This window comes from Falco punctatus, assembly GCF_963210335.1.
Source record: "Falco punctatus genome assembly, chromosome: 20".
In the NCBI taxonomy this organism is placed as follows: Eukaryota; Metazoa; Chordata; class Aves; order Falconiformes; family Falconidae; genus Falco; species Falco punctatus.
In genome coordinates, this window is record NC_137600.1 from 4234289 (window position 1) to 4257278 (window position 22990).

The window sequence follows — 22990 nt, forward strand, 5'->3', positions numbered from 1 at the left end:
GTTTACACATATATATATATATGTTTACATATAGCGGCTGCTTCCCCCTTCCCGCGCGCTCGCACACATCGAGCGCTGTCTCTGGGATGCTGTCGCGATAGCTGGCAGCTGTGACACTGCCTTTCCTCCTCTGCAGGCACAGACACACAAGCGTGGTGTCAGGGACTCGCAGGCAGAGCAGCCTCCTGTGCCAGTTATCCCGTTCCCTGCAGCGACGCGTCCCCCTCCATGCACATTATGCCTCTTACCCTATAAAAATGAATGAAGCCAAAGCCATCGATCGCTTTTAGCATATCAGCATCCAGGCAGCAGTTCAGATCTTGGTTCTTACTTACTTCTCTTAATCTCCTAAAAATGGATTTAGGGATTAAAGCGGATATTCTGTCTTTCTGGGACTTTTCTCTGACACTTAATCAATCTGGGTCCTCAGGGCGCAGAGAAAAAGAAAACAAATAAAGCTGAGGGATGAGCACAGGTTTGTGTTACCCTGTTCAGGATGCAGAGGAGCCTGCACCGGACCAGGCGTGAGGCAGAACGTCACGAAGAATGGGAAAAACATAGGAGCAACTCTCTGGACTTTGAGGATGAGGCAGCGAGGATGCCCTGGCACGCCATGCCTGCACCCCCTCCACCCCCTGACCCTCTCCTGCTGCCAGGGGGCATTTTACCCCCCAGGATGTCTGCTCAGGCGGTGGAAGACTGGCATGGGGCACCAGTGGAGAAGACCCACTGGAGAGCGGGCGCGTTGGGCTGTTCTGCATGCAGCGGAGAGCAGAAACGCTTCTTCTTTCATCACCCTGTGCAAACAGGATTTAGCTCATTTTGATTACACACTAACTTGTGCCTACGAGCAGCTCTTCCCTCTTCTCCCCGCCTCACCCTTTAATGATCTAGATGGAAGATGCATCTCCATTATAGCCCTGGCACTGGGAGCCAAGCATCGCAAAGGCCACCAGGAGCTGGGATTTTATTTTACATTTTTCCCCCATAGCAAAGTGAATTAATGCAGAGCCCTGCATACCTCTGAACCGTAATCACAATACTTTGCACACACATAATGCCTCTCGTCTTCTTAAGTGCTGCACAGACATTAAGCATAATTAAGCCTCACAGCATCCCTTTTCAGGTAGGTTAAGAGGAGCACAGAAAATTGTCGAGAAATCAGGGAGCGACAGGCTGATGCAGAAAAGGTTGTGACTGCAGCTCACAGAGTCGAACGCAGCTGTCAGGAGATGGGACCCATCCAGCATGGAATAAGCAGGAGGCACAGGTGCTTGTTGAAATCAGTGCCTGTTAGGCACCTAAAAATCACTACAAATGTCTTTTCCTCCTCTCTTTATTTTTAAAGACTCCTGTGTCTCCTAACCCTCCTGGCCTCATCCGGCTGCACCATACCCAGCAGCTCCCCACGAGTCCCCGGGTGCAGGGTGGGATGCACCCAGCCAGCTGGGAACTGTGCCACGGAGGGTGCCAGCCAGCCTGGAGGATGCAAGCAGTTCGTGGGAGGCTCCTGGAGCCATCCCCAGGCACAGGGGAAAGCCCTGCTCTTCCCCATCTTCCTCATCTGCTGCCCTCCTTCACTCTGGGCTTCTGCGGAGGGATGAGGAAGAGCAGCCCTGGGCTGGCCGCAGGGTACCAGCCCCAGCGAGCATCCCTCTCCCTTTGCACACCCGAGGAACGACCAGCTCGCCTGCACACACTCCCCCAGCCCAACACACAGGGGGAAACACGCACACTGAGGCACGCACGTGCCCTTTGCACAAAGCCTTTCACATGCCGATAACAGCTTGTACCCAAACATGCGTGCAAGGCGTGCATTTACCCACTCACACCATCAGAAACCGCCCCGCTCCTGCCGATGCCCAGGCTATGGGCGCAGCATCGCGCCCGCCTCCCAAACCACTTTTCCTCACCCTGCTCTCTTTGCCTCCCCCAGGCTCGCAGCTCCCAGGCGCAGCAAGGTCTTTGCTATGATTGCAGCAGCAGCCGTCTCTACCTGCTGCCCGGACCCCTCGGCACACGGCTCGGCTGGGCTCCGCTCACCCCGCTGCATGCCCCCAGCCCGGGAGCAGCATGGGCAGCGTCAGTAGCCTCATCTCTGGCCACAGCTTCCACAGCAAGCACTGCCAAGCCTCCCAGTACAAGCTCCGCAAGTCATCCCACCTGAAAAAGCTCAACAGGTACTCAGACGGGCTGCTCCGCTTTGGCTTCTCCCAGGACTCCAGCCACAAGTCCAGCTCCAAAAGCAGCAAGAATGAGGACTTCTTTTACATCAAGGTCAGCCAGAAATCTCACGGCTCCCACCGAGCAGACTATACCGCGCTTGCCAGCGGGGAGCTGGGCAGCCAAGCTGGGACGAGCAGCATGGACTTCGGGACGCCCACGCCGCAGAAACTGATGCCATTTCCTAGCCAGCTGGAGGTGGTTAGTAGGGGAGGCGGTGGCCCCAGAAGCGTGGGGGGGTCCCACTGGACAGCATCTGCCCTCAAAGTGGGTGCAGGTCCCACCGTGGGGTTGTCCTCGTGTAAGAGAAGGCTCAGAGAGCATAGTTTGCGCCAAGGAGGTGGGAGGAGAGGGGCAGGAGGGAGGTGCTGGGGGCACTCTGCCACCCTCTGCTTTTGGGAATTTGGATCAGCAATACGCTCTGGGTCCTCTCATTCCCAAACATGCTGTTAGCCTCCCACCAGAGGCAGTTTTAGCCATCAGCACCCTCCCGAGCTTTTGGCCCTTGATGGAGACCCGAGCCATTCCCACCGTGGGGGTCTTGTCCTTGGGGGAAGAAGGGATGGGGGAGAACAGACGACGCGGGGTCGGTCTGTGCTGACAGGCTCTCTCTTCTCCCCAGGGTGCGGAGAAGCCAGCTGCACGACCCACCGCCTTCAAGCCAGTGCTGCCCCGCTCCGGCGCCATCCTCCACTCCTCCCCTGAGAATGGGGGACACCTCTCCCAGCAGCTGCACGCCCCGGACAAAGCCAAGGAGCAGGAGCTGAAGCCGGTGCTGTGCTCGGGGGGGCTGTCCGACTCCGGCAGGAACTCCATGTCCAGCCTCCCCACCCACAGCACCAGCAGCAGCTACCAGCTCGACCCCCTCGTCACACCCATGGGACCCATCAGCCGCTTCGGGGGCTCAGCCCACAACATCTTGCAGTGTGCCATCATCCAGGATAGCAACATGATGAGCCTCAAGGCCATGTCCTTCTCCGATGGGGGCAACAAGATCCTCAACCCTGGCAAAGCCCCCCACCACCATGCCGCCGAGAAGACCACTTGCATCCGTTCGCCCATCTCCACGGATGAGTCCACCATCCAGGAGCTGGAGCAGAAGCTGCTAGAGAGGGAGGGAGAGTTGCAGGAGCTTCAGTCAAGCTTTGAGGAGAAAGAAGTCAGCTCCTGCCAGGCATACGAAGAGAAGCAGCGGCGCTGCAAGGAAGAGCTCGAGGGTCTCAAGCAGAAATGCAACAGCAAGCTCAAGCAAACCTCGCAGAAAACCCAGCGGACGCAGCAGGTCCTTCACCTCCAGGTGTTTCAGCTGCAGCAGGAGAAGCAGCAGCTCCGGGAGGAGCTGGAGAACCTCATGAAGGAGCAAAACCTTCTGGAGACCAAGCTGAGGTCCTACGAGAAAGAGAAGACCAGCTTCGCCCCAGCGCTGGAGGAGACCCAGTGGGAGGTAAGTGGCACGGGAGCACCGAGCAGCATCTCGGGCTGCCAATGCCAAAAGCAAAGAATGTGGGTGGAAGGCGATGGCTCCAGCACCAGCAATAAGCCACACAGCTCTGCTCCACTTCTGTGCCCTCATCCAGCAGCACTACGGAGGGGCTGAGCAGAGCAGGTGGTGCACACGCTAAGCCCAGGCTTAGGAGATAGATATTAAAGCCAAGGAGAGCCCTAGTCTGTCACGTGGAGGCTCTGTAAGTTATAATTGACTCACTGCCCCTCTTAACCCCTCAGCACTTCACATCATATAAGGAAACAACTACTGCATAAAAAAAAAAAACCCAGTCATTAAAATAACTTTGCGTTTCCAACCTCCAGCAGAGGGTTTTTCAGACTGCCTGCCCCAAAGGAGCAGTAAAGCCGCCTTCCTGCGAGTAAATAGGAACTGCTTGGACTTGCCATGGCCATTTATTAGAGAGCAGTAAAACCTTCCACTCTCTGCTTAGGCTTAATTTTCCCACTGATTGGGTAGCGCTGAACAAAGGCTGTTAAACTGCTGAAAATTCAGACCCGCCGGAATAAAACCCACCGATACGGCTCGGCTGCACGCAGGGAGAAGCGTAGCTACTGCCCAGCAAGCCTGGAGGAGCGCGGCGCTCAGCTTCGCTCCCTGGCACGCGAGGATTGCTCATATCGCGTCCGGTGTCTCTGGTTTATTTGCGCTCGCCAGCCGCCCTGCCAGGCTCTCCGCAAGCCCCACCGGCCTTGCGGCCGCAGGGTCCCCCCGGGTGCAGCTGGATGCCGAGCCCCCAGCAGCTGTACCAGCCACGCTCCAGGCTCCAGCGGGATGCTCCACTGGGATTTACATGCAATTTTGTGGGGTGCAGTTGGGTGTCTGCTTGCAAAACAAGTTCAGCAAGTTTAACTGACCGCGTGAGCCATCAGCGGTGGTTTCGGCAAACATGTTGGACGGGGTATTGAGACTTGAGCACTTCCTTGACACCCCATTTCCACACCTCCGCTGAGGGTGTCAGCTCCTTAAATCCTCACAGCTGGTCACCAGCAGCCCTCCGTGCCAGCCAGGGTGTTGATGCATGGAGGGCGTGAGGTCCCCTCCAGCCCCCTGGAGGGCCCAGGCACGGCTCTCCGTGCTGGGCATCTCCCCGGGTGGGATTTTGTGGCTGGGGTCTCCACATGCTGAACCCCAGCTGAGCCCAGCGTGGCTTGCATGGGGTACTGTGGGTGCTGCCCATCTCCAAGGTACAGCCCTAACTGGGGTGCTGCATCCCTCCCCACAGGTGTGCCAGAAGTCAGGGGAGATCTCCCTCCTGAAGCAGCAGCTGAAGGAGTCCCAGACAGAGCTCAACACCAAGACCACTGAGATCCTCAGCCTGAAGGCTCAGCTGAAGGAGGTGAGGGTGAAGATGGAAGGGCTGGAGATGAAGACCCAGGACCTGGAGGGCTCCCTGCGCACCAAAGCCATGGAGCTGGAGGTGTGTGAGAATGAGCTCCAGCGCAAGAAGAACGAGTCCGAGCTGCTGAGGGAGAAGGTGAATCTGCTAGAGCAGGAGATCGTGGACCTGCGGACAGAGCTCGCCATCCTCAAGGAGCAGCTGAGCGAAGCCCGGGAGGTGGCCAGGCCCTGCGCTGTGGTGGACGATGCTCAAGCCCTGCAGGGAGAGGTGGAGAGGCTGAGGGCAGAGCTGAAGGCTGAGCGGGACAACAATGAGCAGATGACCTCCGGCTTCCAGCACGAGCGGCAGACATGGAAGGAGGAGAAGGAGAAGGTGATTCACTACCAGAAGCAGCTGCAGCAGAGCTACCTGCACATGTACAAGAGGAACCAGAATCTGGAGAAGATGCTCCAGCAGCTCGCTGCAGGGGAAGATGGCAAGGAGCCCATCGAGCTGGACATACCCGGTGCCGATGTCCCCTACGAGGACATCATCGCCACTGAGATCTGAGCCAGGTCTGCCTAATCCTCCTTGCAGCTTAGGGGTGGCAGTCTCTCCCAGGTAGAAGCGCTGCCCTGCAGCTTGCCCCACGCCTTGTACAGTTCAGATGAGCCATGTATTTATTAGCGGAGCTGGTGGCCTGGCCAGCTCGCCAGCCCTTCTCCCCTCCCTGCATCGCACCGCGGCGGTGCCCTCCGCCACCTGTCGTGTTACAGAGGTGAACAAGCAACTAGTGCCAATGGTGACGTGCCAGCAGTTCCCCCTCGCCCCCCTTCTGCCCCCTTGTAGGACTGAGAAGCCAGCGACGGGGGTGGTCAGGGAACAGGACTTCAGCAAATAATCTCCCGTCGGGTAACAAGATGATGCAAAACTCCCAGGGGATGCTCTGCTCCACGCTCGGGGGGGGGGGGGGGGGGTCCCATGACAGCACAGCTCTGGGGAGAGGGACGCCACAGCCCTTCCCACCTTCTTTGAGAGGAATCAGCCTTGGCACGTTTCCAGCCGGTCCCTTCCCACAGGCTGGAGGAAGCGCCGCTGCTCTCACACCTCCTGAACCTTCCTCCGGTCAGTGCCAAACCCCGGGTGCCACAGGACCGAGGAGCTGCCGCCAGCGCAGGCTGCACATCCACTTCTCCCGTCCCTCGGCTGCTGCAGTGCCTCAGGAAGGACCCTACCCACACACACACGCACCCTCCACCTTGTTACAGCCAACACCCCCACCAAAATCACCTTTCACTGACGGGCACAGCGCACCCAGCACCCATCCCGTCCCTTGGCCATGGCCGCGCCTGCACATCCCTCCTCCCTGGACCTGCACAGCCACAGCAAACCCAGCATTCCCACTCTGATGGACCAGGACCCAGTGTCCCTTTCCTCCAGCTGCCAGATGGGCAACTGGATTTAAAAAGGAACAGAAATTCCCAAGCCACAGTCTGACCCAAGGAATCAGGGGGTGGAACTCGGTTGTGTTTGCCCCATGACCCCGTGTGCTCTCACTTGCTCGCTGTGACCATCCCTCCTGGGAACCCCGGCTGCCTTATCTCCACTTGTGCCCTTACACCCACGGGATCCCATCAACAGGAGCTGGTTAAAAAAACGCAATCAGCCAACCACTTCCATTTTGTTTTCTACTCCAGCTCTTAAAATTTTCTCCTGCCACCAGCAAGCAGATAGCCAGGCTCCACTGCGCATCGCCAGCAGTGACTCTCCTGTCCTGCCACAGCTCAGCATGGCCAAGAGGGAGTCAGCCAGCATCCAGCTTGCCAGGGTGGAGGTCTCCAGCCGGGACTACTTTGTGCTAGTGCAATGGTATTTTTACTGCAATACGTTTGTTTACCCACTAGCGAGGTGGGCACCAGCCCAGGAGGCTCCATCCCAGGGCTGCGGGCGGGGGGTCTTGCACAATCCCATACCGCAAATTTGGCCAAGGGCTCAAAGCTGTGCGCAAGCAGCAAAATTCAGCATCCCTCACCCTGCTCCAGCCAGCCTGTAAGGGCGACTCACAGAAACCAGTCTGTGCCTTCCGCACCTGCCCCCGAGCACCCCCCAGGGCACCCCGGCCCGTCCTGGCACACGCACACAGCACCAGCCGATCCATAGCCATGGTCTGCTGGAAAAAAGCCAGCCTCGAATCCCGGTTCCAGCCCCGCGGCTGTGGGTCGGGGCCACGCTGGGTCAGCCAGCCTTTGCCCAGACGTGCTGAAGGATGCTTTGGAGAGCTGAAAGATGAGGGATGAAGGACGGCACCCAGCTCCGCTCTGGCTCGTGGGGCCGGACGGGATTTTCTGCATCATCCAAGCCATAGCCCTGCACCAAGGGCTCTGCAGCCCTTCCGTGTCCCGCATCGGAGCCAGAGCGCAGTGACCAGGAGCTTTCCAGTGCCAAACACAGGGGTGCCGAGGAGTGCCGAGCTCTCCCGGCTGCCCCATCCCGCAGCCCCTGTCCCAGCAATGCCCAGCCTTGTTCCCGCTCCCGCTGGCCTCGGTGGCCCCGTCCCAGGTCCCCGTTGCCCCAGCCGCGTGTCCTCGCCAGCCAGCGCTGTATGATGTGATTGCCCGGAGGCATCGATGTGCTGCCTTTGCACAACGCTGTGTGTGACCGTCCGCATCGCAGGTGTGTCGCTGCCGGTGTGAGCCACGGCCGCCCTGCCCGCTCTGCGGCTGGCCGGCCTCAGCCTGTACATATAATTATTTTTCTGCAGGTTTTTTTGGATGTTATTTCTGGTGACTGATGTAAACTACTGGTAATTTTATGGTTTTATTTATAAATAAATTTTTTAAAACTTATTTAGTCTCTCCGAGTGCCTGGCTTGGCAGCGTTTGGAGGGTTTTCACCACCAGCCAGCAGCAATGCAGGATGGTACTTTGCCGTGCCCCTCTCCGGGGCACATCACACACACCCCCCTCAAGCCACAAATCATTTATCACAACACTCCAAGGTCCCCTTTGGGGACATCCTTCCACCTGGCCCTGTTTGTTTCCAGCCCCGCGAGCGCTTTGCCGCATGGGTGAGCGGCGTTATCTCCGCCGTGCAGCTGGGATAACCCATGCATGGAAAAGCAGCAACTTGCCTCCGGCGAACACAGGGATATCGGAGAAGAGGAGATAATCCGCCTGGCCCAGCTCCCAGCTCACACCCCACAGCCTTCGCCCTCCTGCTCTGAAGGTGAAACTGATTTTCATCCAGACCCCGCGCAGCCCAAAGCCCCCAGCCCCACCGGCCCCACCGGCGTGGGCTGGTCCATCTCCCAAGGGGAGCCAGAGAACACAGCTCCAGAGGGAGAGATACAGCACAAATGCCTTGATGAAACCAAGGACATGTTTTGACTATTGAAGCTGTTTTCCTCCAAATCAGCTCAGAGCCGATTTGCCTTGCACGGATCTGGTGGTTTCACAGGTCTAAACAGCACAGGGGGAGGCTGGGGAGACAGAAAATAGGGGGAAGCACTCAAATTGTAGAAAACACTGCCATTTGTCCTGACTCCTCTGGCTGCTTCCAGGGGACACTCACCCCTCCAGAGCAAGGTGGGGACCCTGAGCCACTCATGAGCTGCTCCGTGCCCCCCAAAAGGGCACCTGGCCCCAGCACCCAGCTCCCACTGACGCTTTCCAGGGAAACCTTGGCTTCGCTCATGCTGCCTGAGGCATGAGGGAAGTTTATTTTTAGAGCCTTTGAAAACTGCTGAGGAGGAAGGAGATAGAAAACCACGTGCGAGGGCTCTCTCTCTCTCTCTCCTGAGCAGCACCTTCTGTTACACATCACCTCCGACCATCGCCTGCCCTGGCTGCTGGGTGCTGCCGGCTTGGCCGAGCCCTTCCCAGGCTTGTCCATGTATCTGGGCCAAGAGAGCAGCAAGGAGAGACCCCTGAGCTATCCCACATTACCCCAGCAGATATCCCTGTCCCACAAAGGTTGCAACCAAATTGCAAATGCTGCAGTGCAGCAGAGCAGAGATTTACCGGGGCTGAACAGCAGCAGGAGTCAGGGCAGGTCCAGGAGCAAGCGCAGCATCCCCAAGGGCACATATGCCATAAGAAGAGCTTCTTGGCAATACACAGCACACTGGGAAGCCAAATCCCCAGACCTGGGGACCCTGGGCTGCTTCTTCCATTAAACCAGGTGAGGGTCCCACCCCTTCTCCACCAAAACCCTAATGAAGCTACTGATGAGAAAAAGCTGTGTCTTTCCCACAGGGAGGGCTCAGAGCATCCTCTGCCTCAGGCAGCAGCAGAAATCAGGATGGTGGGCACTGCCTGGCCCTCGTAGGGCTGATGCACGGACAGAAGCATGGCTCCCTTGCTCACAAGGAAAGCTGAGCAGCAGAGGACAGCCCGATCCCTGCTGCAACCCCACTGCTTCACGCCCCCAAGAGCAGGCACATTCGGGAAGGAGCAGAAAGCCCTGATAATATTGGGGCAAAGCCGTTCCCTCTGATGCCCAGTGCTTGCCCTGTGGAGGTTAAACATGAATGGGATGGCATCGGTGCGTGCCAGGGCTCCCGAGCTGAGGAAGCGTCAGAGCACGAGGGGCACGGTTAGCTCAGGTGTTGGGGGCAAAAGGGGAGACACAGCACCCGCTCGTGCATCTCCCCCACAGTCACTGGGGTTCCCCCTTCGCCTATGCTCTGGGTAGCTCTGCTCCAGCTGCCCGAGCACCAACCGTCCTCAAACAGAAGGAGTTTGAATCAGTTGCTGAACTAATCAGCGGATGCAAATAAGCTTAAAGACAGAGAAAAGCTGATTTGCATCTTCTTTTAACACCCTGGTGCCACTGCACCAGTTTCTGGCTATGGGGGGCAAAGTCAGACCTAAAATCTCAGCAGAGACAAGACCAGGGCTGCCTTTGAAAGAGCAATTAAATCGAGCCACCTCATGCTCACAGGGTGATAGAGGGTCGGAGGCAAAGCTGCTTTTGATGTGCAAATAACCTGCAGCGGCTCTCCCCACCAGCCTGCTCCCCTGCCTTACATCTGCCAGTCCCAACCGAAAACCCAAGGGGCAGGGTGGGGGAAACGTGTCCAATGTTTGCTCTCCTCCCCTCCTAAATGAGCCGACAGCTGGCGTGTGCTTCTCCGAGGGACCCGACTGGCTGACATCAGTTGGCAAAGGGGGATAAGACCCCCAGGCAGTCCTCATTAGTCATTACAAAAAAAAAAAAAAAAAAAAAAAAAAAAAAAAGAAGAAAAAAGAAAAAACAGCGTGTAAATGCGCTAAGGCAGCAGCTGGGAGATCAGCACGTCCCATTTAGCATGGTACCTGCTGTCTCTACGCCGTGAAATATTGGGCTGTTTGTCTAACACCCAGCCAAGCGCCGTGTTCGGAGCTGCTGGCTCCTGGCCGGGCAGGGACACAGAGCCCAGGGAGGGCTCACGGCACAGCCCGGCCCGACGCCACGCAGAGGGGCACCCCTTCCTGCTGGCCACGGGTGCCCATCGCCTTCCCACCGCTCTTCCCGGCAAAGGGCTACGTTCCCAGCTCAGTGCTGGAATAGCTGTGCTGCAAGCCCCAGCCTGCTCCTGAGGCCTCCGGCTGATGGGAACTAACGCTGTTTGTGTCATTCCTCTCCTGCAGAGCCCTGCGCCAGCTCGGGCTGTTGGCTCCCTGTCTGTAGCACAGGGTCTGCTGTAACCCAGGGACCTGCCTGCGGGCAGTGGGGTGGCGATGCTCTGCCTGGGGTGGCACATGCGTTTCCTCCAGCAGCCAGGAGGAACACAGAGGTTTCTGCCCCGCTTCGAGCCTCGGGAGCCGGAGGAGCTCAGGCTCAGGCATGCCGGCGGGAGCCACTGTGAGCGAGGAGCAGCGTGGCACGGGCAGCGCAGCCGCTGCAGCCCAGCCGCTCCCGTGCACAAGTCCAGGGAGCAGAGGGGACAGGTCAGAGCTGGATGTTGGCACCAAATCTCTGCCGGACATACGTGCCTCATTAAACCGGCGGTCCTAGGGGTTTAAACAGCAAGCAAGCCTGAATTAAGTCCCCTAGATAAAAGCTGAAGAGCCTCAGCAGGCTGGTTTTGTGCCCACAAGCACGACCTCCTCCCCTGACCTTACAAAGCCAAGTGAACCAGAGCCAGCCCTACCCCTGGTCTCCGCGAGCGCCGCTAAAAAGCTCAGCGCACTTGCAATCCATGACATCCAAGCAAGCTAAGAAGCGTCTGTGCATGGGCCGCTGCTTCCAGCAGGTCTGATCATTTCTGAAGCAGTTCTTGCACTTCTGTCTAAATATTGAATTGGAAAAAAAATAAATAAATGTTATTTCCAGGTGATACAGGATTTGAAATGGCCCTGTCCTTCTGGAAGCAACACGCCTGACTGGGGAACTGACAAGCAGCAGCTTGCTCCATCCCTTCGCTCGCCCCTGGCCGGGCGCGCAGTGCCGCTGCGTGGCTGCTGCGCTCCATCCAGCACCGTGCTCGCTGCAGCCCGGCTGGCCTCACGCAGCGCAGGCAGAGCACGCAGCCCCCACGTGCTGCAGACAACAGCTATTTTATCCCCGGCACAAAGCCACCCTCGCTATTTATATTCATCCCAAACCTTTGCCTGGCCCAGATGAGCCAGACTATCATTGATGGATTGCCGGTGCGTGGGAGCTGCTCACCAGCCTGCATCGAGCCACGGAATCAATCTCATTCTTTTCCCTTTGCTCCCATCAGCTGCAAATTAGTAGAGCTTAATTTCCATGAATATTCTTCTAATTGCAGAATTCCTTTCGCTTTGCTCTGTAACACATGCACGCTTCAGGAGCCATGTTATCCATATGCAGACATCGCAGGTATCTGGTGGCAGGCAGCTGCCTCGCTCGCTCGCAGCGCTCACACACCCTCAGGAATGCTTGTTCAACCTTTGTCCCCAAAACCTGTCACCTGCTGAAGGATTTCAGGAATTCACTGGACTCTGGAACTTCTCCTCTTACTCATGTTTTCAAAACCTGCATTACTGAGTGCTGACAGCTGCCATCTGCTCACGGAGTTATTCCCCTGCCCTAAGCACAGGCCCCCCCTCAGGATAAAAGGACTGTAACTGAGGGGGTAAAAAAGGTAGAAAAAAAAATCAAAAGCACCTGTCCCAACTTTTTTCAAGCCATCAGACATGTTTTTGGCATACTAGATCCTCCTTCCTCTTCCTCCACCACACAAAGTGAACAGCTTTTCAAGCTCTGTGGGACAATCATAGCTATTATTAATACTGAGGATATGGGATTTGTAACTTAAGTGTCTCTCCTGGTGAGAAACATACTGCAGGAACCGGCTTGGACATTTAAATGAGTTTCTTAAAAAAATGAGCTAATGTCTTTACTACCTCAAGGACTTGTACTGCTGTACAAGAAACAGCTTGAATTATAGCATAGTACAACCTTTAATAGGAGAAGACCTGAGACAGCCTCAGGCTTTTATCGGTCAAACAAACTGTTCACAGGGAGGGTGTCGGTGCAGCTCAGCACATGAGGGCAGAACTCTTCAAAGATGAACCACAACATCAGCAGAAAGGTGCTTTCCTCCCTCATTAACTGACTGGTTTCACTGTGCACGCTGTTCAGCAGAGGGAGGTGCGTTTGGTTCACTGCTGCTCTCTGCAGTACCTCCGGAAGAACCCTGGCTCTCCCCGTTTCACACCACTGCCTCTCACACACCCCCCAGCCATGCTGCACCCCCAAAGCCAGGCAGCCTCTAACAGCTAATTCATGGAGAGGGACAGACATCAGGAATTCAGGCAGAGTCATGCCCCAGGCTGACTAAACCCACCGAGGCCCCCCTCACCCTTTTAGTAGTACTGTTCACACAGAAAATTTAAACCTATCAGATGCCTAAGCTCATTTTCAGAAAGCCTTTTAAGGTTTCCTAGCCTCCTCCAGTGCAAACTACCCCCAACATTCCTGCAAAGCCTTTGCCCGTGACTGCACCACCCACCCACTCCTCCAGTGAGTGCAAAACGTCTAGTCTTGAAGCTAAAGGCCAAATCCTGATCATCAGAATCAGCCAGCTCTAGTGATAATAAGGTGGGGGTGGCTCAAGTGGAACCTTGCTGCACACAGAAATGTAAGTGAAGTGTTTTCAGCACATTATGAAGTAGTTTCATTCAGGTAAAGGACCCCCAGTGGCTCAAGGACATCCTAGCCACTGCTGGAAAACCTAAAGTTGTTTTCACGCACAGAATCACAAAAGCTTCCATTTTGTTCAACACTTTCCATATTTATTTAGATATTCTTTACATTAAGGTATTCTCATGCCAACACTTCCGACCTCCCATCCCTACCTCAAGAAAAATAGACTTGACATAGCTTTAGGGTGGAATGCACTGGAATGAAGTTGCTATTGCATCCAAGTTACAGAGAACACTCAACAAACTATAGAGAGAACTGCACTAGGAGACGCCAGGGAAAGCTGGAATTAGAATCTATCATTCACGTCATGTTAGCACCTTCCTAGACAAGCGCTGAAGGTGTCCAGAGAGGTGCAACATGCTTTGGTTAGCTAGACCAGAGCTCAGAGTACATTAAGCCTGGAAAAAAGCAAGAAAGCCTGCCAGCACTGGGCTTGGAGCTTCATCTATCTGTGCCTAGAGTGCAAGCCACAACAGTTTCAAACATGACTCAGGACCCAATGCCACCTAGAGCATGCTTTGGAACAGAATTCAAAATATCCATTCACACATTAAGTTGCTTTCTCCAATTGCAATATTTAAAAGCTTCCACCAGCACAACTGTGTCAGGTATAAAAGGTTGATTTGGGGGGTTTTGTTTTGTGGTTTTTTTTTGTTTTTTTTTTTCATCTCAATCTCCTTCAGTAGCAGCACAAAGCCTTGAACTACCTATAGTTTTGCCCACTGGGAACCTACTAATCTCAGAATGCTTTAGCTATTGTTTTGTCTCTCTGCCATTTCCAGAATTCAAAGGGGAAAAAAATCAGAAAAAGGTAATTAGGAAGCTTATTCAGCAAACTTCAATTTAAAACCTCTGCATTAGCAACTAAGCCTTATCATACTACCTTCAGGTAGCAACGCTCTGGCCTGCAGCCTCCAGAGAGACCCTTTGCTAGCAGAGAGCACTAATAGGCATGCTAGGTGCTTTTCACTTCATGCATACCTTTAACAATCTTAAGCCACAGTTAAAAACCAGTGACTTGCATTTTTCAGAGTGGTACGTTGTCATATGCCACACTTTCCACATATTAGCCTGGTCTTCAGGCACAACAGCAGGACAGCAGAGTGCCATCTGTTCCGCCAGCAGTGCGGCAACTGCGTACAACCAGATCAAGCAGATGCTTTGGACAAAGTCAGTCACATTTGCTCTTTGATGTTTTCTAACCCACGTGCTCCTGGCTTGAAAGTAAAGATTTGCAATTTCTGGTAAGCCTCAGACATTCTCTTGAAATGTCTACCATAGGTCCAGTTCAAAGAAAAAAAAAACCACCAAGAATAAGCTTTGTGATAGCTATTGCACATTTATAAGAGCTGGCCTAAACATTTCCCTGAAAATCCAGGCTTTGGAAGAAGGGATATTTTACACTGCTACCAGTTTTTACATTGGAACACTGGCACAAGTGTCACCTATTCTTGGTCTTAATTATAAGGGCGACAAGTAAACACCAACACATGAAAAAAAGAAAACAAACAGCATTTCACAGAGCAAGGAGTTAGAGATGAAGCTGTGGCTAGTGTTTTGCAGTCGAATCTCGAGGATAGAACTCAGCCAGTGTTGTCTGAGGAATTCTCTTCAGCATCTCCTTGGGGAAGATTCGCAAAAGCTGCCAGCCAATGTCCAAGGTCTCATAAACAGTACGATTTTCATAAGGACCTGCAGAAAGCAACCACAAACTGAGTGCCTCATCACTAGATGGATCTGAGAACAAAACCTTCTAGGTGTTAATGCGCACCGCGATGCTCCTGAAACACCTACCCTGAGCAATGAAGTTCTTCTCAAACTTCTGCAGAAACTCCAGATAAAGAAGATCATCTGAGGTAAGAGCTTCCTCACCAACTACAGCCTTCATAGCCTGTACGTCCTTTCCGATAGCATAGCAGGCATACTAGAAGGGATAGGAACAACAGTGCTTTCACCCTGATCATCCAAGTAACGATTTCTGCTCAAACTCAAGCAAAGGGTCTCACAAAACACTCAGTCAATGCTTTAAAGCAGCTTCAGGGAGTGTTCTGGATTGCAACTGTCTGGCATGCCCTTTACAGGCCCTTTAACAAAAGGTGTATTTGAAATACGCCTCTGCTTCTTGGAAGAGGTTTTTACATACCAGCTGGTTGGACACATCTGCATGATCCTTCCTGGTCATACCCTCCCCAATCGCTGACTTCATCAGTCGAGACAAGGAGGGCAAGACATTAATAGGCGGGTAAACCTGAAGGGAAGACATCCAAGAATTTCAGCATTAATACTTAAAAGTAGTACAGAGTAATTTTAAATGTTCTAACCAGTGCAGTACACACCTGTCTGTTATGCAGCTGCCTATCCACATAGATTTGTCCCTCAGTGATGTATCCAGTCAAGTCAGGGATAGGATGAGTAATGTCTGTGGGGAGAAGGGGGGAAATGGTTTGACAGTTCTCAGACCTTTTATATCCAACCTAGCACTGACAGAGCAGCTTTTTGACTCCTGAAGTAATATGCCATCAGTTAGTAACCCCCATATGTCACCAAGCACACTTATGCAAGGATTACAGCTGTAAGCACTCCTGACAGAGGGCCAGAGAGGAGTGCAGCAGTCTGAAACGGGCAAAGCATTTCTATTAGCAATACAGAGAAGGCAGCTAAGAACTGCAATATTCAAATGGAAACCTAAAAGCCACAGGACATCCTATCTTGCTGTGTCCAAAATAAAGCAGGTTGCTCCAAAGGAGTCCTTTGAAGGGCTCTTTATCAAAAACACTTGAAAATAACTCACCATCATTGGGCATGGTAAGAATAGGAATCTGAGTAATGGAACCATTTCTGCCTTCCACACGCCCAGCGCGCTCATATATAGTAGCCAAGTCAGTGTACATGTAACCTGGGAAACCACGACGGCCAGGCACTTCCTCTCTAGCTGCTGAAACCTGAGGCAATCCAGAAAAACATTTCCAACAAGTCAGATCACTCGTACAGACCTGCTGTCTCCCCTAATTAAGCTACACTAGCAACTTAACAATACCTCTTCCTGTGGGCAATACCAAAAATAAAAAACCCCTGCTAAGAGAAGCATGTCACCGTAACACGTGGGACAAGACAACAAGGCAAATCCCAAACTATAATACCCAACTGCTGAATGCCACCAGGGAAGTCAGTCTATCACAGAAGCAATAGCTGTTCAACTGCTGGACATAGTCCTAGACAATCAAACAACAACTAAAAGCCTCGCTGGCTATTTAAGACCAGTGTAACAAATACTAATCGTAACAGCTTGAGCAGAAGTTCACATTCTCACTTTATACTACAAACTCTCTGCCAACACCCAGGGTGAGAGTTAATAAATGCATACCTCTCGCAGAGCTTCAGCATAGGAGCTCATATCAGTCAGAATGACCAACACATGCTTCTCACACTGATATGCCAAGAACTCTGCTGTTGTTAGAGCCAGACGAGGTGTGATAATACGTTCAATGCTGAAATAGAACAGTATGGCACTATTTATGACAAGTGCTTTAAGGCTGCAAGGTAACAGTTTAAGTTACAGACACTTCAAAACCCTCTGAAAATCTGCTACATGCACCAAGTGGAGTACCAGCATTTCATATCCAACTCTGCTGCAATATGCTGGCGTAGGTAACATCTGGCAGGACACCACTAAGGCTTCATCTTCCAATTTACTCGTTCTTCTCAGCTTTTCCCAACCAACATGGTGTAACTACTTACGTTGGATCATTGGCCAGGTTCAGGAACAGACACACATTATCCATGGACCCGTTTTCCTCAAAGTCCGATTTGAAGAACCGAGCAGTTTCCATGTTCACCTAAGTCACAATATTAAGGCATCAGTTCCAGACCAGGTTTCAGAACACTACATTTTGCATCATATTAAGGTCTAAACATCTCAATAATAACCCAAAAGCAAAGGTTGCCTTATCATGCAGACTCCCCTACATTCCCAACAGAATGAGTTACTTCTAAAAAATTAACTTAAATCTCCAGCCTAGAATTCAAGATACTCTATCCTGATCAGACACACTTTGTCACAATACTTCTGGCCATTTGGCATTTTCAGCTATTCAGCCAAGAATTTAGCACTGTTTAGTTACATATTTAAGACAGAATACTACAACTACTCTCAGCATAGTCTTTATTTATTACTCAAGCACCCATTTTCCTTCAATGATATTGACTTACACCCATAGCAGCAAACACAATGGCAAAGTTTTCTTCACTGTAGTCCATCACATCTTTGGATTTCTTCACCAAGCCAGCTTGGCGACATATCTGAGCTGCAATCTAAAGAGAAAAAAATGGAAAATACAGTCTATCTGTGTACTTGATGCTATTATACAGACCAGAACTTAACTTTGTTTACTTTTTAACCCCAGTGAAACACAAGCCACTAACAGTGTAGAGAGTAGCCTTGAGTACTCACCTCATTATGGGGTAAGCCAGCAGCTGAGAATATGGGGATTTTCTGCCCCCTGGCAATACTGTTCATGCCATCTATAGCAGAAATGCCGGTCTGAATCATTTCTTCTGGATAGATACGACACTGGGGATTGATTGGCTGACCTGTTGTATTTTTTTTTTTTTAAGAGAACACATTATTCCATGTACATGTTTGAAGCTTGATCAAACCACCAGTGACTCTGAGCACTGACCTAGGGCTCATGTCAAAAAGCACAAACCCCACCGTTAGCCCTACAAATCTTTAGATGTGCCTGGTGAAGCCTGGGCCTTTTGCAGAACCCAGGACTCTGGCATTCTGTAGTCACATAAGTGGTAAGAATGCTTTCCAGAAAAGCCTGCCAGGTTATTAGCTTTTTATCTTTGGAGGCTGTATGATTAAGATAGTCTACAAACACTTCAAAGAACAGCTTCCAAGCATTACAGAAAACAGTTATTTTCTGCTACCCATCTTCCTGCACCTGTGTAAATCTGAGTTTGATGCCACACACATACTTAAAAAGAAGATTAAATGCCCCCCAACAGCTAGATCCTATGTTCAAAACCAGATCTATGGTAACATTCAGAAACCAGAAACACCAGATTTGCTTAACTTCATACCAGAACTGGATTAAGAACATACCCATTATGTCAAGGAAGTCTTCAGCTAAAACAATGGGGCCTCTGTCTATAGGTTTTCCTGATCCATTAAATACTCTGCCTACAAGAAACAGCAATAAAATCAAAGTGTAGATTACTGTGAAAATAAGTTTGCATGTGGTAAGTCTGTTCATTCTTCAAAGCAATATGCAAGGACTTACCAAGCATATCCTCAGACACAGGGGTTCGAAGAATATCCCCGGTAAACTCACAAGATGTTTTCTTAGCATCAATACCTGAAGTTCCTTCAAATACCTGTAAATATAGCAGAAGGAAAAAAACCACCACAAGACAGGAAAAAGGAATAGGTATTGTGCTTTACAAAAAAACATACTAGAATGCTGCTTCACAGCTTGAGAACTTGATCAGCCAAAGGGCAGAAAAGCAAGGCAGTTCTCTGCAAGCAAAGGATTTCAAGAGCAGCTTGCTAGTACAAAACAGCACATAACAACCTACTTTAAATTCATGAAGTGTATCAGCAGCAACCAACAAACCCAGTGCCATTCCTTTGATCTCAAGCATTTCCCTTTGCCAACAGGGTAAAGTTCTTCAGATAAGAATGAATATTAGCAAGAAACAGCTGCTTAGAAGAAATACCTGCATCCACATAGCATAGAAGGTGATCTTTAATCTGATACTAAACAATTACAGAAAGATTCCTTTAATCCAGAAGCAAAGAAATCAATGGGGGGGATGCAAATAAAATGTGTCACTGTATTCCAGTTTTCAATCTTCTAAAATTATTCATGCCACTTGCACCTGGAATAAGTAGGTGATTTTTTTTAATTTACAGTACCAGAAGAACGTATCGCAAGATGGATTTGACACGGCTCAGACACATGCTGGCCAATAAAAATATTTTTCTGTTGCACTAAAGAGACACTCCTGTCCCTAGTCATACCTGAACCACAGCTTTGGAGCCACTAACTTCCAGAACCTGCCCGCTTCTTCTTGTGCCATCGGGAAGAGTCAAGTGGACAATCTCTGCATACCTAGGAAACTGCGGATGACCAAGAAAGATCATGGAAAGTATTAAAATCCAGATCAGTCACGAAACAAATTCACTGTTTCAAGCAAGCTTGAGCTTAGCAACTACTCAATTATTTTTAAGAATAATTTTATCACCAAAAAAACTCATTCCAAAGTAATTAAAATTTATCAGAATAAAGCCATTTTTACAGGGGCCATACAGCGTTTGCTCAGTGTTGCAGGCGGTGGACAGACCTGGCAGAAGCCATTCTAATAATAATAATTATTATTATTCTAATTCTAATAATCTAATTCTAATAGCCCTAGTAGTCCTGAAATACTAACGGAAATCCCTGATGCAGCATCAGTCCCCTGCCTTCAACAGCAGTTTACCAGTAATTTGAGAACAAGCCAGAACTGTTTACAGTTTACTTTCACAAAGCACTTATGCTCTGGTAACAAAAAGGTCAACAACAAAGCCAATTGGTATGTTTCCACATTCATGTTTAGAAAACATTCTGGGGATTTTGGTAAAACTGAAACACTGTTTCCATTCTTCCTCCCAACAGTTTCAACAACTCTCCCTTTCTTCCAGGACCTGGACAACTCTTCTTGGCTTTACAGGAACTTGCATATTCTCATTTATCTCAAGTCAGAAACATATCTTGCATAATGTTTCTGCATAATGCATAAAGAACCCAACATAGCAGTCTGGATTTAACTTGTCACAGCCTTTCATGTAAACCCTCCCTCAAAAAGCTGTATTCATTAAGAATCTGAATCTTTACCTTAACTTGATCCAAGATAACCAGGGGGCCGTTCACACCTGATACCGTTTTATAAGCTGAAAGAAAGCAAGCCACAAGTCAGGTGCTTCCTCAGAACATCAGGAACATCCTACATAAAGTTTTCAAAGTTTCATTCCTATCACCAGCCTCAGGTTTGCAGATTTTGGACCCAGCTCTGCATGGCTTCGATGTTTATCCCAAACTCTACAGGAAGGGTTAGGTAAAAATTCCACTACCAGCAATTTTTGCTGCTACTTGCAAAGCACCCGAGGTAGCATCAAGATATGATACTGCCATTTTCTTGTCTGTCACAAAAATTCACTTTAAGTCTACATCCAGGGACAAGTTGATCACCACCAGAAACACCAATACGATGTAGAGTTGACATTTTAAGCGAAGAAAATTACAGTTGCAGGGATAACATCTGTAGTTTGTGATAAAGAAAGTGCCACTGAAATTTATGTCTAACAAATTGGTAAGGAGACCTTAATATCAATACTCAGCTCCCAGGTTTTTTTCTTTTTAACCACAGAAGCATCCTGCTCCATGACACTGAAACAGCCCGTGTGAATGAAAGCCTGTACTTAGCAAAGCAAGCAGGTCTTGCACTCAGAAGCTGATCAGCAGAGGTTCTACAGTGAGCTGTGTCTTTCGACACACTAAGAGACAACCTTTTATAACACCATTCCTGTCTTCTGAGAAAAAGTCAATGCACTACACCGTAAAAGGTTGAATTCCACCTTAGCCAAACTGCTCCTACTCTCGGGTTATCCCGGTTTAACTTAAGGATCAACACCTGATAGAAGGCCACAGCTAGCCAGCTCATCAGAACACTCATGTCTTAAACATCAGCAGCTCAAGTATTAGCATTACATACAACTGTCTGAGGTACTGCGCGCCCAGAATTCAGCCCTCGGCTGGCAATCCAATGGAAAAGCTGTGAAAAATTTGGTAAACAGTCCTCCTGCATTCCTCTGAGGACACACCAGTATCCCAGCTAGAGCCCAGCATCACTTGATCCACAGATAAAAGTCAAATTGAGTTAAAGCTTTATCAGGGTCACACGGAGCCGTGACCAAGTGAGTGACTGTTAGTCACTTATTCCCAGGAAGGAAAAACGAGCAAGTGGAGCCATTTGTGGAACAAGAGACACACCAGCACCTCTTCTTGGTCACACTGCAAGGCAGAGGAAACGGGCACTCGTGGTACTAGGACAGATCACAAATTCCACCAGCACCAGGCCACGGGGAATCACCTGGCTTAGCCACTTCAGACTGCCCAGCTCTGGCACACTTACGTGTTGTTTAGACTGTCACCAACACAGTATTTACACTTAAATGGTTTGAACTGTTGCAATGTAATCTCTTAATCGGCAATAACCAAAACTGCATTAGATAAGGTTTGAGGGTCACTGGGTGTATAAAGCAGTCTAAGGCCAGAACACTTATTTCTCCTATTTGACAGTTGTACTCTTGTCAAAATCCTGCAAAACCCCCTGAGACAGGACACATGTCCCTGAACTAGTCTTCACGAAAAGCACAAGCTGGCCTGCTCCTTTCACCTCAGCCAGGAGAATTACATGGACCTCACACTACAAAAAGGCTTTGCTTGGACTGCAAGAGTTTGCAGCCCACTGTCCGCAAGAAATGGAAAACATTATCTTGCACGTTCCATCTCATGACTGTCTCATGAGCACTTCTTCCTCAATCCATGGGAAACGGCTTATGCCAGCTTGCCTCTGCCACAAGAAAACGCTTCCTTGACATCGTCCAGCACCATTTCCCCTTGAAAGCAGCTCACCAGCCCAGAACTCGTGTCCCCATTAAGATCAACCACCAGTTCAATGACAAATCAGAAACAACCGGAACGTTTTCCGTACCCAGCTTGCAAGTGGTGGCAGTTTGGGGAAAAAACAAAACTGACATGGAAAGATGCGAGCGGAGCAGGAAGGCACCTTGGCTCCACGCTGGGCTGGAGCCTCCGCTCCACTCTGGGGCGGGAGGCTTGGGGGGCTGGGGCTGTGATGATGGATGCGGCCCACAAGCCAGGCAGCCCCAAAGAAGCCCCTGCCCCCCCCCCCCCTCACCCCATGGGTACGCACACAGGTACAGCCACCTGTGTAATTACTGCCTACACCAAAAAAAAGGCCAGACCCCCCACCAAACAACGCTGCCCCCCCGCCACAGCGCGGTCAGGGAGTGTGCCGAGGCTCCTGCATTTCCCCTTTTTCAGCAGACGGCCCAGCCTCGCTGTAAGGGAACAGAACCTGCCCCCCCCCCCCCCCGCAGCCCACAGGCGCCCACAGAGCCGTCGTGCCCCGGGGTGCAGCCCCTGCCGCGCCGCCCCCCGCCCGGGCCAGGCCCCACCGCCCCAGCCAGGCCCCACGGCCCCCCGCCCCCCATCAAACCCAGGGCCAGGCCCCACGGCCCCCCGCCAAACCTAGGGCCAGGGCCCACTGCCAGGCCCCACGGCCCCCCGCCCCCCGTCAAGCCCAGGGCCAGGCCCCCCGCCCCCCGCCAGGCTCACGGCCAGGCCCAGGCCCAGGCCCCACTGCCAGGCCCACCGCCCCCCGCCAGGCCCACCGCCCCCCGCCAGGCCCACCGCCCCCCGCCAGGCCCACCGCCCCCCGCCAGGCCCACGGCCAGGCCCCACCGCCCACGGCCAGGCCCCACCGCCCACGGCCAGGCCCCACCGCCCACGGCCAGGCCCCACCGCCCACGGCCAGGCCCAGGCCCCCCGCACTCACTGAGGCGCGGCTGGGAGAGGTAGTCGCGGGTGAGGGCCGCCACCTGCTCCCGCGGCCCGCCGGGCCCGGCGCCGTTCACCAGCCCGCGCACCGCCCGCACCGCCGCCATCTTCCCCAACACTCGCCCCGCCCCGCCCCGCCGCGCACGCGCAGATATAGCG

General features: G+C 51.9%; 2 protein-coding genes across 4 annotated transcripts in view; one reads left to right on the forward strand and one right to left on the reverse strand.

The window, feature by feature from the left end:
- The window catches only part of LZTS1 (leucine zipper tumor suppressor 1), a 30246-nt gene extending 22352 nt beyond the window's left edge, over window positions 1-7894 (forward strand). For 2 of the 3 annotated variants that reach the window (XM_080370181.1, XM_080370180.1), the window contains exons 2-4: window positions 1937-2424; window positions 2846-3667; window positions 4953-7894. In XM_080370181.1, the coding sequence (XP_080226307.1) occupies window positions 2074-2424; window positions 2846-3667; window positions 4953-5618 (1839 nt within the window). In that variant the 5' untranslated portion in view covers window positions 1937-2073 and the 3' untranslated portion in view covers window positions 5619-7894. The remainder of the gene's footprint in view (window positions 1-1936; window positions 2425-2845; window positions 3668-4952) is intronic. The other variant, XM_080370182.1, reaches the window with a different exon arrangement.
- Window positions 7895-13830: 5936 nt separating this feature from the next.
- ATP6V1B2 (ATPase H+ transporting V1 subunit B2) lies at window positions 13831-22979 on the reverse strand. The gene is made up of 14 exons (XM_080370179.1): window positions 22830-22979; window positions 20084-20139; window positions 19228-19326; window positions 18488-18581; window positions 18310-18387; window positions 17653-17792; window positions 17412-17513; window positions 16941-17038; window positions 16567-16690; window positions 15994-16144; window positions 15539-15621; window positions 15346-15450; window positions 14997-15126; window positions 13831-14894 (listed from the first exon to the last, which is right to left on the reverse strand). The coding sequence occupies exons 1-14, from the start codon at window positions 22936-22938 to the stop codon at window positions 14752-14754; spliced, it is 1512 nt and encodes a 503-aa protein (XP_080226305.1). The 5' UTR covers window positions 22939-22979; the 3' UTR covers window positions 13831-14751.
- Window positions 22980-22990: the final 11 nt, after the last annotated feature.

Bases quoted from the DNA above. Each gene is read 5' to 3' on its own strand.
- ATP6V1B2 (XM_080370179.1), bottom strand. From the start codon at position 22,938: ATGGCGGCGGTGCGGGCGGTGCGCGGGCTGGTGAACGGCGCCGGGCCC. The intron at 20,140-22,829 runs GTGAGTGCGGGG...GCTTTCTTTCAG, and splicing joins CCTCTCCCAGCCGCGCCTCA to CTTATAAAACGGTATCAGGT. The intron at 16,145-16,566 runs GTATGCATTTAT...GGATTGCCTCAG, and splicing joins ATGCTGAAGCTCTGCGAGAG to GTTTCAGCAGCTAGAGAGGA.